This window comes from Quercus robur, chromosome 2, assembly GCF_932294415.1.
Source record: "Quercus robur chromosome 2, dhQueRobu3.1, whole genome shotgun sequence".
NCBI classification, from domain to species: domain Eukaryota; kingdom Viridiplantae; phylum Streptophyta; class Magnoliopsida; order Fagales; family Fagaceae; genus Quercus; species Quercus robur.
The window spans coordinates 11,978,195-11,997,347 of NC_065535.1; the positions used below are offsets into that span (position 1 = coordinate 11,978,195).

The 19,153-nt window shown below is 34.2% G+C and overlaps 1 protein-coding gene across 2 annotated transcripts; it reads left to right on the forward strand.

Moving 5' to 3' along the window:
- Nucleotides 1-1,925: 1,925 nt before the first annotated feature.
- LOC126712382 (5'-3' exoribonuclease 3) lies at nucleotides 1,926-18,610 on the forward strand. 2 transcript variants are annotated; one of them, XM_050411690.1, is made up of 23 exons: nucleotides 1,926-2,314; nucleotides 4,009-4,111; nucleotides 4,209-4,285; nucleotides 5,824-6,015; nucleotides 6,144-6,263; nucleotides 6,398-6,460; nucleotides 6,729-6,878; nucleotides 6,992-7,156; nucleotides 8,561-8,638; nucleotides 8,752-8,838; nucleotides 10,429-10,770; nucleotides 10,986-11,081; nucleotides 11,254-11,349; nucleotides 11,431-11,501; nucleotides 14,327-14,455; nucleotides 14,543-14,619; nucleotides 14,714-14,754; nucleotides 14,860-14,934; nucleotides 15,065-15,222; nucleotides 16,405-16,521; nucleotides 16,616-16,691; nucleotides 17,454-17,533; nucleotides 17,677-18,610. In XM_050411690.1, exons 1-23 carry the CDS (start codon nucleotides 2,111-2,113, stop codon nucleotides 18,359-18,361), a joined length of 3,282 nt encoding a protein of 1,093 aa, XP_050267647.1. In that variant the 5' UTR covers nucleotides 1,926-2,110; the 3' UTR covers nucleotides 18,362-18,610. The 2 variants fall into 2 exon arrangements, with proteins under 2 accessions (XP_050267647.1, XP_050267648.1); XM_050411691.1 differs by having other exon boundaries at nucleotides 1,927-2,314; nucleotides 16,417-16,521.
- The last annotated feature ends 543 nt before the right edge of the window (nucleotides 18,611-19,153 follow it).

A 19,153-nucleotide genomic window follows, 5' to 3' on the forward strand; every position in this document is an offset into this window, starting at 1 on the left:
ACTTGGTATTAAATTATAGTGTAATAAGAATAATTCTACCTCTCTCTCCTCCTCCACACACTATAGCATTCTCCATACCTTGCACTGCTTGAACCCATTAGTATTGACATTAATAGAGGGACCATAAATCAAAATGACATCCTAACATTAGAGGAGTGAATCAAAATTTTGAAATGTCAAGGGACAAAATCTAAATGACCCCAAATTTTAAGGTTATCTTATGGATTTTAGTCTTTTATATTTTATAAATTTAGATGCTTGATTTTGCAAATAATTGATACAAGATTAGTATTTTAGTCTTTTATATTTTACAAATTTAGATGCTTGATTTTGCAAATAAATATAATTGATACAAAATTAGTATAATTAGAAAGATAACTAGCATGAAATTATAGTGCATTCAAAGTTTAAAGATACTTGATATCAAATTATAGTGTAATCAGAATAATATCTACACTTGGATATACACCACTATTAGTTTCTTTAAAACCTTCTCCCCTCTCCCCTTGTGTGTGTGTATTAAAATACTTAGTATTCTCAAAAGAAAAAACAGTGGGTTAATCCCACATTGGAAAATGAGTGTGAGTTATAGAGTTTTAAAGCCTGTGCTGTGTATCTAAGAGTTAAGACCCTTTTGGATATACATCACTGTTAGTTTCTTTAAAACATTCTCCCCTCTCCCCTTGCGTGTGTGTTTTAAAATACTTAGTATTCTAAAAAAAAGAAATAAAAAAGAATAATACCTACACAAAATTACAATATAGTTAAAATCTAATATTTTATTAGACAATTTAAATTTGAAATTTAATTATGATTGAACTTTGACTTTAATATATTATACAAGATATATGATAACATTGCTCACACAAATTTTCAAAGAAGGGGTTATTAGAACAAGAGTTTGAGCTTGTCCAATCTAAAACCATAAATAGTTTTTTAGATACATAAAAGTGGATTGAGACTTAAGGTATTGCATCTAATGCAATTATCCTCGTTTCTCTTACAATTTTTTATTTTTTAACTTTTCAACTTTTTACTCCTTCAAATATTTTTTTTTTCATTATTATTTAATAATTAAGATTGAAAGTTAAATTTTGTTTAACTCTCGGACAAGGACAAAGTTTATCTACAAAATTAATTGTAGCCTAAGGATACAGCTTTATTCAATAAAATAAACATTATTACAAATTTTTAAATCTAACTGTTAAATTAAATGTTCTTTACACTCTTAATATACATGTCAATTTTTGTGACAATCGGATATTATTTACTATATGATTTACAAGCTTATATTTTATGCATAATTTTAAACTATAAAAACTTATAATTTAAACAATTTATTGATGACATAACTATTGATCTTTAATTTTTTAGAAATTTTACAAACATGAAAAATATAAGAAAAAAATGTAATTCAGTGGTGGATTTGTCAAAAATTTACCTCTAATTAAAAGATATTAAATAAGATTGTAATTTAAGGTTATAACCAATTTTAAGAGGCCACCTATGACTGTGAGGTAAAGACTTAAAACAATGTGAGGGATTGGTCTATAACGAGATACCGTAACAGCTTCTCTTGCACACCTCACCACTACCCTACCCCCACAATTCATAACCGAAAATATCAATATTTTTTTTTTTAAACTCAGAAAATATCAATATTATCCCTTATATATATATATTTATATATATTTTTGATACATTATCCCTTATATATTAATATTATAGCTCCAGATATTTATTTATTTATTTTCATAAAGTTAATCAAATCAAACCGACCTACCATACTAGCTCTACCAAAAGACACAAACACCCCTATATTTCTCCCAAATTCTCTGCCTTTTCATATGCTACTAATCCATCTAGAAAAGGGCATCATTGTCCCATCGACTAGTTTCGTGCCCTAACGAAACAGAATTTGTTTATACAAGTCCCACACTCCAATCGCGGTTTCTTCTTTCACATATTCTCTCTCTTTTGAGTATTTTTTTGGAAGTCTCGTTTTTAGGGTTACGATTTTCTCTCACTTTCTCGCTCTTTCTCGCCCACTCTGTTTGGGCGGCGGGAGATTTTTTGTTTTTCTGAGGCTGCGAGCTCCGAGTGATTTGCAATGGGAGTTCCAGCTTTCTATAGATGGTTAGCGGAGAAGTATCCGTTGGTGGTGAAGGATGTGGTCGAAGAAGAACCTGTTGAAATCGATGGCATCAAAATTCCGGTCGATACCAGCAAGCCAAACCCTAACGAACTGGAATTCGACAATCTCTATCTCGACATGAACGGGATCATTCACCCTTGTTTCCACCCCGAAGATAGGGTACGATTTCAATGCATAAATTTCCATTATCTTGCTCTGAATCTTTGGTGCTCTGCAATGTAATTAGGGTTTTGTATGAGCTTTAGGTGCTGTTAACATTTGTGCATATTGGTTAATGGAATCTGTTAACACGTATAGCCTCGTGCTCAGTGTTTTTGAATTGCATTGCATTTGAGCTCCAGTTATTCTTAGAGTTTATCAATCATGGATTGGTATTTGAAATTGTTGTAGTGATTATTTATTAACTACAATTAGGCTGTAATTAAATCGAAACAGTTTGGGCTCGTTTCGGAAAGCTTTCATTTATTTAGCTAACAAGTCAAGCTCATGCCTAAGGCTTGAATTTTTAAACAAGCTAGTCCCAAATATAATAATGCGCTCGAGAGTATGAGGCTCGATTAAAGTATATATAGTATTATATTTTTAATCGTATAAATGTTTAAAATATGCTTATATAGACTTGAGAATGGATTGCATAAGTATGTAAATAAGTTCATAGGATGTTAAATTATTATTTGTAATTTATTGATAATATAAACAGTCCATTTTGTAGTATTGTTATATATAATTTTTTTAACAATACAAAGGTTAGTATATTTTGTTTCCTATATTAAAAAAAAAAAAAGTTGGTGAATCTAACATTTATAAGTTCATTAATAAAAATAATTCGATCAATTAACTCAAATTATATAATTTCAACAATAATTTAATTATTAAATTATTAGCATATATTTGTGAAGGGGCAAATAATTTTAGTCATAGTGTTTGCTATGGAAAAGAATAAGTTAATCAAGTAACTCGTAAACAAACTCGAGCTTGTTTGACTAGAAAATGAACCTAGCTTAAACATATAACCTAGTTTGGTAATGAGCACAAGCTTGGATTATTTTTGAAATAAAATTAAAAGAATAATCTTGAATTTTTAATACTCGACCCGGTTTGTTTACTACCCTAACTACAATTAAGTGTAACAAACGGGTATTTTTTTGTTTTTTAAGAATGTTTAGTTTTTTCTGAGTAAAAACACACGCACACACACACATATGATAATTCAACTGTTACAACAAGTGGGGGAGGGGGATTCGAACCTTGCTTCTATTCATAAAGGAGACTAGAAAACAGTTTGAGCTACGAGGATCTTGGCACTAAGTCTAAACATAGTTGGTTGCATGTTTATGGCAAATATTCCCTGATGATGTCCTATTTTTATTAATTGCCTTGGCTTAATGTGTTGACTAGATACTTGTTCAGTGGTTTGATGCATTCCTGACGCTGTTTTGAAAGATCTTTTTTTGGCTTGCTCTTGGGGCAGTCCAGCAGAAATATTAGATTTTTTTGTTAATTGAGTAATATAAAGCAAGTTCAATGTGTTTGCATTACATGGTATGAAGTGATGGATCTATGTAAAGACATTTTGACAAAACCTAAGTCTTTCCATGCTAGAGATGTCCTCTAATCAGGTTATATTATCACCATGGGAAAGATATATGAATTACTCTTTTGAGAGTTTGATTGTTATCAAACAAGCTTAATGCTATATTGATTCAATAAATGCTAAATTTTGAGGGCTTAAGGGCTTAATGCTCTGATATGCTGTGTACTTTGGAGATTGTGTTGTCAGACTCCATATCCTCATGTTCTTTCAAATTAATTTTTAATAATTATTTGTTTACCATGTTATTTTATTTATGCAGCCTTCTCCAACAACTTTTGATGAGGTATTTCAGTGTATGTTTGACTACATTGATAGGCTTTTTGGGATGGTGCGGCCTCGAAAGCTGCTATACATGGCTATTGGTGAGTAGTAGGCCAAGTTTATTCATTGTTACCACATAAGCCTATGAAATATTGTATGTGCTGTGTTTAATACTAATTATCTGGAAATGATTGGTAGATGGTGTTGCGCCAAGGGCTAAAATGAATCAACAACGGTCTAGGCGTTTTAGAGCAGCTAAAGATGCAGCAGATGCGGTATGTGCTTTTGTGTGTGCTAGGTTTGTCCTCGATGTGTGTGCATGTGAAGGGATTCTTTTTTTTTTTTTTTTTGATAAGATGTGAAGGGCTTCTTAAGTATACTGTTTGTCTAAGTCTTGACTCTTTTTTATTTTTTATTTTTTTATAAGTATTAGTCATTTGGCTCTTCCTTATTATACAAATTGAATTTATTCACTAGAAGTACTTTTGAAAGAGAATATATATTACTTCTAAAATTTTCAATAGAAAGCAAATCCATTTGTTTCCTTATGGCATTTTGAAATCTCACTTAATAGCTGATATCATAAATATTTTTCTCATTTAATTTTTTTTTGTTTGTAACATGTCCTTTAGCATGGAAACTACTTATAGACGGATTATTGATTTAGGCATTGAGAATAGTCAACAGCTCTTCAAAGAATGCATGTGCTAGTATTAATTAGAATGGCATTCAAAATTTTAACAAGGCCATAATCCAATGAAAACCTGCATGCACATTTAGCTCAAACCAATTTGTGCCTGCAACAATCATTACCTTCATACCAAATTGATGATGGGATTTGATGCTAGTTTGTTGTGATAGCAGAAGTTTTGATACCAATTTATTGTGAAAAACATGCAAAACAAAAAAAAAAGGCCCAGTAACACAAGACACAAAATTTAACGTGGTATGGCAAACTCTATGCTTACATCTCTTTTATTTTATTTTATTATTATTATTATTATTTTTTTTATGATGTGGAACCTCACCAAGGCCCCACCTTTAGGGAGTAAACCATGGATACATGACCTACTCGTCAGAACCATGTATCAGGTAATCCAAGGGAACTCCTAGTGGGGATTGAACCCAAGATGTCTGGGTCTACAACACATCCTAGGCTGCACCTTAATGGTTAGGTAAACTTTATGCTTACATCCGTGGGAACACTTATTAAAAAAATATCAATGATAAGGATTGCAACCACATTGGCGAACTCTCATAAACCTCACAATCTAAACTAACCCTAATTCCCAATGCATCCACGAGTGTTCTCACACTAACACACTAGAAAAACTGTCTTTTTAACTCTCTCATACACACTAAAGCTATACCACCAAAACCCTTTACAGTGCTGCCTACATGTAATGATTTAATACCTATTTTGGTTGGACAAGGAATATTTTTCTTGGTGGATGAGGAACATAACAACACATCTTTGACAAGAAAAACTTTTTTCCACACCATGAAAACTCAAATAAAAAAACCAAATCCTCTGAACTAATTTCCTCATGGGCTGGACTTACAACTTGTCACTTACTCTTTTGATCAATGGAGAATCCATGTCATTCATTGCCTAGGATTTTTGATCCTAGAAGTTCAAACCTTATTTATTAATTTATTTTTATCCCAAGATATTCCTTTTCCTTCATTCTATGTATAAGTTCTTTATGATTTCTCCCCGGGTAGGTGGGAACTCTTTATTAAGAAGAGGAAAAAGCTCAAAAAAGAAAACAACAGTTTTCTAACTATTCATATTAATGCTGTTCTTCTGTAGGCAGCTGAAGAAGCACGGCTAAGGGAAGAGTTTGAGAAAGAGGGCAGAAAGCTTCCTCCTAAACAGGAGTCACAAATTTGTGATTCTAATGTTATTACACCTGGAACTGAATTTATGGCTGTTCTATCGATTGCACTACAGTACTATGTTCATCTCAGGTTGAACAATGACCCTGGTTGGGAAAATGTTAAGGTATTTTCCTTGCCAATCTCCGTTATCACCTTCTAATTTGCTTACTTTGTGGTTAGAATGTGGTACTCGTGTGTATGTGCTACAATGATCAAGGAGTGTGCTAACTGTACCTTTTTGTGTGTGGCAAGGTCCTCATCTCTGATGCCAATGTTCCTGGTGAAGGGGAACACAAGATTATGTCATATATTCGTCTTCAAAGAAACCTTCCTGGTTATGACCCAAATACACGTCATTGCCTGTATGGTTTGGTATACTTCTTCCTTGTGCACCTATAGTAGAGAAATTGGCTCTTTCTAAAATTTTTGGCATTTGATTGATACACCTGTGCCGCAGCTGTTTTAGACTAACATTGGCTGCTCTATTATTTGATGCCACATGACAGGATGCAGATTTGATTATGTTGGCTTTGGCTACCCATGAAATTCATTTTTCAATCCTTCGAGAGGTTGGTATTACACAATTTACTTGCAACATTTATTTTAGTTAGAATGTGTAAATTATCTTATTGAAGAAAAGAGAGATCGGTGGAATCTTATTTTTCCTGGAAGCGCTCTATTCTTCTCTTTACTTGTTTGTATTCTTTTGCAAATGCTTATTCATTAGTATGAATGGGTATTATATGTATTAATGTTTGCAATACTTGTGATATAATGTGGTCTTATCAACATGTTTAGCAAAAGTTGCGCTCCTAAATGGTCCGTTTTCCATTTCAGGTTGTATTTACTCCCGGGCAACAAGACAAATGCTTCCTATGTGGTCAGATGGGTCATTTTGCATCAGATTGTGAAGGGAAGGCAAAAAGAAAGGCTGGAGAGTTTGATGAGAAAGGTGACAGTGCTGTTGTGGCCAAAAAACCATTCCAGGTTGGATTTCATTCTTTGGAATTCCTTGGTGGTAAAGACGATTTTGTGTAGCAAATATCGTATCTTTTTTGGTTCTTCTTATTTATATATCCCTATCTTTACCTTCCTGGCAGTTTCTCCACATTTGGACTCTTCGAGAGTATTTGGAGCATGAGATGACAATTCCCAACTGTCCATTCAAGATTGATTTTGAATGCATTGTGGATGATTTTATTTTCATGTGTTTCTTTGTTGGCAATGATTTCTTACCCCACATGCCCACTTTGGAGATTCGTGAGGTTTGTTAAACAATCAATTTCTTTTGGAGTAGATTAATTTTGAAACACGATTGCTTTGGTATAGCAATTTTTTTTTTTGATAAGTAATGGAAGATATATAATAAAGAAGAACACAGCCCCGTATCATAATCATAATTTTTTCACGTTTTAAATGCCCTCCTCCAAGAAGGAAAGCTTAAAAGTAGATGTTTGGTAATATAAAGAAGATGGCAATGTATGGATATAGTTTAGGTGGCATTTGGAGAAGTCGTAATTGGCCTAGTTTTTTTTTGTTTTTTTTTTTTGGGATTTGTTAATTGTTTAATTGGCTATGCTGATGTCAATGCTATTGATTACATGAATATATTGGAGTTCGTGGGTAAATTTCTGTTGGTTACTTGGGTAGTGCAATTTTCTTGAGTTTAGACTTGGTTGAGATTTGAATTTAGGTTTTTGGTACAACATGCGCAGGCTTTTCTTTAATAGGAATATGTCTGTCATCTCGAGGTGGTTAAAATGTTTGTTGAAAATGATAAACATTATGTGTTTACAAATTACAAAACTAACTGTGCTGTTTATAATCTACGAATACAAAATTGCTTGTTACTTATAAAAAAAACCCACTATTAGAAACTGACATCATTCTGGTCTGTATCATCAGCAGTTGTACATTACATTTAGTTATAAATTTATTAGCATCTACTCAATGAGCTCTAGCTCAAATGCCACTTCCTCCCCTTGTAAGAGCAAGGTGGAGGGTAAGGTCATAGGTTTAAGACTCATCTGGTGTGTACCTTACCAATAAAGAAAATCAGCACCTATGTTTCTAACATATGCACAAACGAATTTTGGGGAGTAAATGCTTGCTATGTATATTTAGTTTATTAATAGAGTACTAATCAGACTTGTAATCATTCAAATGTTATATGACATTTTGGCTTTGATAATTTAACCTTTTGAAGTAAAGGTAGATATGCACCAAAAGAAGGAAGGCAAGAATGAAAGATTTTCGTTTATAATCTAAAATTGAGTGGTTTGGGGCTTGAAAAGGAATATGGAAGATAGAAATTTTGATGTAGAAATTTTTTATTGATTCTGTTGTTATTTTAAACATAAACTTCATCACTAGAGATTATTGAATGATGATGTAGCATATTCAATGGCAAGGATGTTCACAAGAGAAATTTGTATACCATATTGATAATCAACTATTATTATGGAATTTTCATTAGTATCTCGCATTAAAATATATAAATTGGTGTTCTTTAGACATTTGTATTTTCCATTATTATGTCATTTTCATTATTGCAAATCACAAGAAGATAATGTAAATTTTGCAACTTGCAAGCTAGCTCTGATTTGAATTTCCTTTTTGACTTTTCTTCAATTTACCTAATGAAATCCTCTACCCTCTTAATTTTCTAGGGTGCTATTAACTTGCTTCTAGCTATATACAAGAAGGAATTGAGGGCAATGGGCGGGTATTTGACCAATGGAAGCAAGGTATTTTTATTAATTTCTGGAGTGTTGTCACTTCTAGAAGTTGTCCCAGTTGCTTTTACTTTTTAATCTTCTTTAGGGGTTATGTATCATTCTTGACTTGTTTTATTTCACAGCCAAATTTGAGCAGGGTGGAACATTTTATTCAAGCTGTTGGATCTTTCGAAGATAAGATATTTCAGAAGAGAGCTCGATTACATCAGGTTTGCTCTGTTCTTAGATTGACATGGTTCTCTTCAACTTAATAAATAATAATGTCATTGACGAGGATTGAAATAATTATAGAGATGGTCCCATTTATCATCTGCAGCTTGCTCAAGACACCCCTTACTCTTCTTGCTGTCACTTTTAAAATATTTTGTTATGTACTACGGTGTTATTTTCAGTTTCATGTGCATATGTGGGGGAAATCATAAAGAGAACCAGAATTAAGCAGTCAATGGATTCTCAAACCTTTTAAGTAATATTTGACTGTCAAGAAGTCAGCTGCAGTTGAGTTAGATCTCCTTGACTCTAGGCTTTTAGAGGCTGGTCAACTGGGAGTCAAAAGGGGTAGACAGTTTAAAGCAACATGAGTAGAAGTAATGAAGAATGATATAATAAATGGAGACTAAAGAGGGTATGACCTTAGGCAGGATAGAATGGCTGAAAAGATACATGTGATTGATCCAAATTATTTTTTTTAAAAAGCCATGGGATTAAGGTTTAGTTTGGAGAGCCAAGAGTCTTGTAGCTCAATAGGGTTGCCTGCTCTCTGTTATGAGGGGGACCAAGGTTTGAATCCCTCCTCCTATTGTTGTAACTAGTGAATTATTTAAATATCTTTTAGTGGAGAGAGAGAGAGAGAGAGAGAGAGAGAGAGAGAGAGTAATTCAATACCAATCAAGTTGCTAGAAAATTCTAGACTGCAGGTTTGTTTAGGAATTAAAATATGGTTTGATGAGTTATTTGGTAGAGAAAGCATGTTGGGTCATAGGGTTTTGATAGAGGAAGGACTTGATTTGTAAGAAAGACAGAAGATAGAAGCTTGTAGTATTCAGGGGCTGTATTCTCGTTAATAGCACGAGAAAGTGAAGAAGGAAAGAGGTTAGAAAGAAGAAAGATCAAACTCGGGTACACATGCCTTTTACAACCAATACTCAATTTTATTATTTAACTCCTTAACTCCTTCCATTCTTTGAGAACATTTGGCACAAGGACTCTTTCTTGTACTGGTAGCATGTTACTCCAAATTTGAGTAGTAAATTAAAACCTAATAAACTAATTTAAACCAACTTGTCATGTCAATAAACATAAGATACATGGATTCTTTTAGAAAAATTCTGGACTCAGCTAAACTACCAAAATACCCTTTGATTTGTTGGAGTTGCAGTAAATACAGTCCTGCCTGGAATACAAAACCACCTATAACTTGTAATATCTTTTTGATAGAAACTATAACTTGTAATATAAATAGCCCAAATTAAATCCACTGTAGCCCTAGAATACTTGTAACTAGACCTTTAAAACCATACAACTTTGCTTCAATTGGATAAAATAAATCCTGAATGGACAAAATTCTGAAGTAGAAAAAAATTAGTCTCACATAACTGCATCAGGTGATCATCAGTATCTCAAATTTTGTATTATTGTTCATACTACTTGCAGTTAAAAGTAGTGATTTTCTAAGCTTATAGTTTGTCTGAATATTATCAGATCCAGCATTATGTAATGCGGCTGTCATTGGTTGTTGCTATACGTTATTCTTGTAAACTTAAATCATGATAATCTTTTATTCTGTATTCCTTTTTCAGCGGCAGTCTGAAAGAATAAAGCGTGACAAGGCACAGGCCAAGAGAAGAGATGACGCCGAGCCTCAAGTTCAACCTGAGTCTCTAGTTCCAGTTGCTCGGTTCCATGGTTCCCGTCTTGCTTCTGGTCCTTCACCTTCACCTTTTCAACAACGTGGCTTTAATCACCGTTCAGAGGGCTCAATGTCCGTTAGAAAAGATTACCCACTTGGACAAGCTACATCAGGAATGTCAGGGCTTGAAATTAAAAGCAAACAGTCTCAGCCCCATAAAGTTGCACGTTACTCTTCAGGGGCTTCTATTGGTGCTGCTATTGTTGAAGCTGAAAATGACCTTGAAATAGATGTACGTTTTCCTGCTTCAGGCGAGGCTCTGTAATGTAATTCTGACTCCATCACCCATTCTTTAGGACTTTCTGTGGGCTTGGGTATGAGCCTTGCTGGCGTGGAGTTATGATTGCATCTATTTTCTATCATTGTTTATTTGTAATCTTTGTTGTTATTATATGATGTTAAAGTGATGCTCATTGAGCCATCATCTCCGTTGTTTTTGGTTTCCAGGTAAATGAAAACAAAGAAGAATTAAAAGTGAAGCTTAAGGAGATACTTCGTGAGAAGTCTGATGCTTTTAACTCAAAAAATCCAGAAGAAGACAAGGTTTGATGACAGTTTACCTCTGCATATTGATTAGGTTTAAATGTTTGTTACCAATAAGCTCTAGCTGAGATCACCCTTCTCCCATGAGAAAAGGTGGAGGATGAGGACATCATACAAGGCTTAATTAGCTATTACTTTTTGTGTTGTTACCAATATTATGTTGTTTAATTAGGTCAAATTGGGATCACCGGGGTGGAAAGAAAGATATTATGAGGAAAAGTTTTCTGCAAGAACGCCTGAGGAGCTTGAAGCAATACGAAGAGATGTGGTAAGTAAAATGAGTTCAAATATATTGGTACTTGTATTTGGTAGGTAACTGTAGGTTTATATTGGCTTCTCTATTGGGTAGGTCTTGAGCTACACAGAAGGCTTATGTTGGGTTATGCACTATTATTACGAAGGGGTTTGTTCTTGGCAGTGGTTAGTTTTTTTTTCTCTTGTTCTTCAAAGCAATGTACTTAATTTTAAGGTTTTGTATTTGGTTAGTTTTTTTTCGATCTTTTCTTATTGTGCATTTCCCAAAGTTTGTTGTGTTGCATTTCTCCCTCTTTCCCCAATTTCTTGCATGCACCTGCTAATCTAAATTATTAAAATTAGTGGTTGCAGTTTCCCATTCATCAATTTTCGGTGATTTCGTTAATCACTTGCACTTTTTCCCAGCTTCTGATTTATCTCTCCCCTTCCCCCCCAAACCAAAAATAAAAAAATTAAAAAAATTGCTTCTTGTGAGGTATTGTTTTGGGATTGGAAAGGGTGAAGAGAAAGAAGGGGTGGGGGAACTTATTCAATACCTTACATAGCTCCTCTATTTTTTGAGGAAGGGTAGTTGGTCTGTGTAATTTTTGAAATGACTTACACATCTTGAGGTAGAGGATGGAAAACTGCTCAGTTAAGAAAAGGGGATGGAGAACTTACGAGAGAAAATGGTGGGCTGATTGCCATTTTCCTCTGTTCAGTAGGGAAGAAATCTCAGCAGAAATAAAGAGGGTTGGGGGATTATTTTTTATTCTGGGCCCACAAACTTTTATCATTTTGAGAGAAAACAGAGGAGAAAGCTTCCTGACATAGGACAAATTGGGGCATGTCTAGGTCTGCATGTATTGGGTTTAGGGTTAGGAGATTTTTTGGATCTTGGGTTTGGAATTGTTGGAGAAAGGGTTATAGGTTTGTGTTAAGAATTAAAAGGTGGTTTGATGAGATAGAAGAAAGTATGTGGGCTTTTAGGTTTTTGGAAGACAAATGAAAGGGCTTTTATTTGGGCTTGTAAGGAAGAAGTAGAAGAGAGAATTATATGGTGTATAGTGGTTGTGTGAATGGTATCTGTGAACAGTACCACATGGAAGAGAATAAGAAAAGACATAAGAGAAAGGGTGAAAACAACACACGATGCCCAACATGTGTCGATGCTCAAAACACTCAATATTTTATTAATAAACTTCATCCCTTCAAGTATGTTTGGCAAATATATATATATATATATATATATAAGGGCTTATTCTTGTATTAATAGTATTAGGACTTCTAGTTTGGCTGGTAAAATAAAAAGGTAATTAAAAAAAAAAAAAAAAAACTTGAACTTCCCGACTCAAGTAAACAACTAAAATACCCTTAATTTGCTGGGATTACTGAAACTACAATTTCACCCCTAAATGCAAAATTGGCCATAACTTAATAAACAAAAATTTGTTAACTTTAAAACTACTACTTTTATTTCAATTGAATTTCACTTGTGCTCCATAAAATTAGTCTTGAATCAGGGTTGGTAAAAGCACCAGAAGATACAAAGCACACATTCTTAAAAAAAGAAGTCATAAATTTGAAAATAATTATTAATGGGCAACACAACTATCTAGTTTAGTTTTTTTTTTTTTTTTTTTTGAAAAATATAAAAAGCATTCCTTTGAATGCGCCTTGTGAGGCGAAAAGTACTGGAGCTTTGCTCTTGTCGCACTTTTTACCAACATAGTCTTGAATAGATGAATTTGCGAAATAGTAACAAATTAATCCTCCATGGTTCATCACTTCCCCTACTAGGAAATGAAGGCAAATTTTCGATTTTGTCCCATGCCTCTGTAATGTGTTTATAAGGAATGATTTCAACTCATTCAAATCATTATTTTTTATGTAAAATAGATGGCTAGAGGAAATAAAATAATATTATAAATGTGATATGTTTACGTGGCTGATCCAATCTAATCTGTCGAGGATCCATAGCCAACCCCTAATTTTATTTTATTTTTGATAAGTAATATTACTTCATTGAATAAAGAAAACAATATAGGAAACCAAAGCACACAGGCAGTGTACTAAGGAATCAGAAAAAAACAGCAAAAACTATAAAGCAAAGAAAGTACAACTTTCTAACAAATCTTTCAAAGAATTAAAAGTACAAACACCCGAAGCATTTGTTCACTCTGGCAAAGTTTGGAGAAAAAACTTCATATCATGATTTGATCTCTCGCATCCTTCAAAAGTACAAGCATTCCTCCCCTACCAAATGCCCCACATAATACAATGAGGAATCATACTCCAAATCACCAAAGACTTATATTTATTCGACCAGCTAGCTAGAAGATCCACAACATGGCATGTCATAACCCAGTGAACCACAAATAAAGAAAATACGATATTCCACAACTCTCTAGCTACGTCGCAATGTAACAATAAATGATCAATGGACTCCCCATCCTTGCACATGCATTACCAATCCAACACAAATTTTGGTACTAAGGCTTTGTTGTTGATACGTTCACTTTTATATGGTGTTATCATAACTAACTTAGCTAATTACAATTTTCCTTATATAATAAGGGAAAGATTACTTCTTATGTAATAAGTGTGTAATTGTAATAAGGTAAAGAAGTAAATTCATACAAACTATTTTTTTCATCCTCCCAACTAAACTATAAAAAGTTATATTAACTTTCTATCCTCTCTACCATACAAGTACGAAGGAAAACAAGAAAATATTCTTTACTTCCATTTTCCACCCTTCTCATATTGTCCTTCCTCTCAACCAAACAGATCCCAAGTCTTTTTACAGCTGCAGGACCCTTTCTTCTTTTCTGGTGTCAATGATTTTTCTGGTCAATTTGTTATTTCTATTCAATATATGTCCACATCTTCAGATCATTAGTCTGTCTATTGTACATGAAGTAGTCTATTTTTTAGTAAGTTTATCTTTACCTATAAAAAAAAAAACATTTTTGGATCATTACTTTGACACTGAAGAATATTTATTGTAGGTTTTATCCTTATCATTATGCACCCTTTGCTTCTGACCTCAAGGATCTCAGTGATCTGAATATAAGCTTTGAGCTTGGTACTCCCTTCAAACCGTTCAATCAGCTTTTGGGAGTATTCCCTGCTGCAAGGTTTAGTGGCCACTATTTATTTCTTCTCATCTTCATTTTTTATAAAATATTCCATCTACTAAAGAACTAATTATGATCCACTTGCAGTTCCCATGCACTTCCTGAGCATTACAGGAAGTTGATGACTGATCCAAATTCACCTATTATTGACTTTTACCCAGCTGGTATGCTTTTTTCCTAATGGAGGCCTGAAACTTGTTTCTCTTTGAATTTATGTAGTAAAATTTGCTTACCCTTAACCTTTGTTTTTTTTGTCAGATTTTGAAGTGGATATGAACGGCAAACGATTTGCCTGGCAGGTGGGGTTTATGTTTTGGTCTCTATTTCTGTATCTTAGACATCATGATGATATAGGCAGCAACCACTATATATATGTTTTAACACGTCTACTTGCTTTTTTTAAGGGCATCGCAAAATTGCCGTTTATTGATGAAGCTCGCCTTCTTGCGGAGGTCCAGAAAATTGAACATACGTTGACGGTATGCTGTTTGTCATTAACTAGCTTGATATTCTGCACTTACTAGATTGTCTTTGTTATCTCATCTTTTTAACATTTCTTTGCTAGATACAACACATTTTTTATATTGAGTTCTACAATTTCTTTTACAGGAGGAGGAGGTACGGAGAAACAGCATGATGTTTGACATGCTTTTCGTGAAATCGTCACATCCTCTCTCTGTATGCATAAGTATTCTTGACGAGAAGTGTAAACGGTTAACAGACAAAGAACGGGTTGAGGTCAAGGAGAGAATCGAGCCTGAGAAAAGGTTTGTAGTTGTTTTCAAATGTTGCTATTTTTTTTTTCTTTTCCTTTTCAAGATTCAAGGAATGAATGAACTTATGCATTCTATGTGAGGATTCTTCTAATCTGACATTTAATGCACATGTAGTATGCTAAATTTTATTCACACTTATTATATGCCTGACATTTAATGAATACTATTGTCATTTATTGTGTACTACATTTTGATGCCATTCTGGTTCAAGTTTCCCAAGTCTGTAGAATTAGTAAGATAATTAAGATGTTCTCTAGCAATGACTTTTTTGGAGGTCATCTTTTTTATTTATTTATTGTTATTATTATTTTTTATTTTTTATTTTCATGCCAATTTTTAATGTTTGCTTTTGGTGGGCCTTTGTTTTGCTTGTACTTTTAAGTTTCATATTTTTCCCTTCAAGATTTGTGACAAGTTATTACCAATTTTCTGCCTTATAAATGTTTATCATTTATAAATACATTTGGCATCTGATTGTGACCATCTTTCTTCTGTTCTATAGAATCTTGTGTTTCTAGGTTAAATTTGTACTTCATACTGAATACAGAATAATCTTACTGTGCCTGGTCTTGAGTTTGTTCTGCAATATTCCATGCTATTATAATAAGGTGGACTGTATCTTATAAATCAGTATGTTCTTACATCTAACTGAAAGTAATGGTACCAGTGACACAAGATTTTGCTCTGCTTAGCCATAATATGACCTGCATAGCTTTTGCTATAGCTTTTCATGTTGACCTCTCATCTTCTTCCTCCTTTTTTTTTTGGTAAACTTTTGGTAATTTATTTAGAGTGAATGATTCCCGAGTTAAGGAATCCCTGCTCCCTTGGCCTCTTGAGGGGCGAAAAAAAAAGATACGAGTTTGTTTACCTTGTACAGATAAATTTGTCACCTTGGTGGTGTTAGCATCCTTTTCTGACTATTTTAAACTAAAGTTCTGGCATTAATTGATTATTGTGATTTTTTTTCATTTTATATCATCATAAGAGTTATGTAGTCTAGTCACAAGTCTGTTTGTGTCCTTGGCTGTTTCACTGCTTGTTTCTTGATTTATGGTTGAAATATTTGAAATGCCTTGTCAGCTGTTCGCTTTAGCTTGTAGGTCATGTGGATTTTTTCCATGCTCACTTAAAATTAAGTTTATGGTTGGACTATTTTCTGATTTTATTTAGGTCTAAATGCAGTGGTGGGATGAATGGTTATTTATCCCCATGTGGTGGAGAACCTCGACCACCTATTTTCAGGTCTCCTGTCACAGGAATGGAAGATGTTATTGACAACCAAGTCATGTAAGTTTTTGAGACTGTTGTTCAATTGAATGAACCATACATCTAGCACCTGTTCTCCTCACTTCGCATTTCTTCTTCACTCCCTCTTTTTCAGATGTGCTATATACAGACTCCCAGATATGCATGAACATATCACTCGACCGCCTGTGGGGGTTAAATTCCCAAAGAAGGTATGTAGTTACCACTTATTAGTGAGGTCTTGTTGCTTGTCAAAGTTTTGCTCCTTTAGTGTTTATTTCTCTTTTCCTGAATTTGGTATGGGAGTACCTAATTTTGGTGTGGAGAGTATCTAATTCTGGTATATAATCCCATTTCAGTAAATAATTTGAATAAAATGAAGTCCTAAATAATGAATTGTTGAGTTATTCAAATAATAAACAACCATGTTATTGTTCTCTCAGAGTTGTAACTTATTGTACATTATTCTTGTTATTCCATACATATTGCTAGTGAAATGGAAGGTAGAGATGTTGGTTTGAGGTAATTATTTTGTTTCTATGCCCTTTCAACCACTGATCAAGGACATTCAGCAAGTGGATGCAAAATTCAAACGTTTTGGTTATAGTTGTCTTACCCTTCGAGTTTCTCGATGTTTTCAGTGTATGAACATCCAGTCTACTATTGTGCTCGCTACCATTCAAGCCTTGATCGTATTGTTTAGATATGATCTTAGGATAATGTTTTCAATCAACCATATTTACAGTTCGTGTCTATATATATATATATATGTTCCTTAAAACAGTTATCGCATCCAACACGTATCTCATTCATTGATTCTTATTATTTCTACTTTTTGATATTTTAGATTCTAATATAACAATTTAAATAAAAGCTGGTATTTTGTATGGCCAAGTGTGGTGTGGTGTGGCTTTTTAAGCGTGGTGGTTTTTCTGTGTATTGCATCAACTCACGTGAAGTTCCTTGTCTTACAGATTGTGAATTTGGGGGATTTAAAACCTGAACCTGTTTTGTGGCATGAAGATTCTGGAAGGAAGCCATGGGAGAATGGAAGGTATGCCTTGATTGTAAATCATTTTCATTGAAATGCCTATGCATAACCTTTAAACCTATTGGAAATTCCTTGTTCCGTGTCTTCAGATGCAAATATCTTTTTATCAGTATATTTGACCATTGTGGATTTCACTTGCTTTTCAGGCAAGCCCCCTCAGGAGCCATTTCTGGTCAACATCTTGGGGAAGCAGCTCATCGACTGGTTGTTAATAGCTTACAAGTGAAAGTAGATCGAAATGGTTATGGCAATCGGATGCATGCCCCACCACACTCTTACCCCGTGCCTCCATATAGACCGCAGTTGCCATCCTACCAAAATAATCAAATGCCGCCACCAAGACCAGGTCACCATCCTCGAGGCCCCCCTCAATATTCAAATTCCATTGGTCAGGGTTACCATGATGATGGGTATAAACCACCATATGTTTCATCAGCACCCCACCATCCAAACAATAGGCCTCAACCTCAAAATTATGAAAGAAATAACCGATCAGTTACCCACAATAGTGGAGAGCATTCCAGGAATATATACTACCCCCCATCAGGAGGTGGCCAGATTGCCGTACCCATGTTTGCTGGAATACCGTTGGCACAAACTCCAAATGGAGTCCGTGCTCGTCCTTATCAAGCTGGTTACAACAGTTTCCAGAACTACCAACCACCTGGAGCTTCTAGTCAGCAACACTGGCTAAATGGTGCTCCAACAGCCAACCATAGCTACCCCAGGGGATACAGTCGTCCTCAACAATCAGGTAACCAATACTCTGTATTAGACAAAAGAGGAAATAAGAGGCCACAACCTCCACCGCCTGGTTATGGGCGCAAGTAGAATTGATTGCTGCTTGTCACCCCATCCTGGCCTTGACAATAAAAATGTTGTACAATAGTCGGTTCTTTCATTTGGGTTGTATCATGAAATTATTTTTCATTTATCTAGGAGGCTTAATCTTGGTTAGGCTTTTTCATATGTTTTTTTGTATTTATTGTATTCTCAAAGGAAAAAAATCTCAATGAATTATGCTGGAGTATACATGTATTCTTGTATCGTAGAATAAAATCGCCATTGAGGTTAAGGTTCCATTGTTTGCACCACCTTTCTTTTTTATTGAGAGTGCTTTGTGTTTATCTGTGCCGCTCTTAGGTTCTGTTTGGATACCGTTTATTACTGAAAACGGAAAACTAAAACTGAAAACACTGTAACAAAATAATTTTTAAAGGTGTAGTGCCGTGGGACCTAGTTTTAAAGTTAGATTTATATTTTTTCGTACTTGCGGATTCCGTGAACAATGCCTGGGATCCACCCAAAAAACGCAAGTGTTGCTATTCAAAGCCAGCTTTAGCTGGGCAGAATGATTAGTGATTTAGACTTCAGAATTAGAGGCGTTGGACAATTTGATCCCTTTTATTTTTTTATTTTTTTTTTTTGCGGGGTTATCGTGATTCGTATTTGACAAATTCCTGTTATTGCTGAAAATGACTCGTGAAAGGTATCATGCCGAATAAATGGCAATGGCAAATGTGCTTTATGATATTAATCTTGTACTAACGCTACTGCCAATTTGAGTAAATACCAGGACTGGAGAAACAAAAATGTGATGCCCAAAAAAAAAAGCTCGGAAAT

Bases quoted from the DNA above. Each gene is read 5' to 3' on its own strand.
- LOC126712382 (XM_050411690.1), top strand. From the start codon at position 2,111: ATGGGAGTTCCAGCTTTCTATAGATGGTTAGCGGAGAAGTATCCGTTG. The intron at 14,620-14,713 runs GTATGCTTTTTT...TTTTTTTGTCAG, and splicing joins TATTGACTTTTACCCAGCTG to ATTTTGAAGTGGATATGAAC. The intron at 14,935-15,064 runs GTATGCTGTTTG...TTTCTTTTACAG, and splicing joins AAATTGAACATACGTTGACG to GAGGAGGAGGTACGGAGAAA.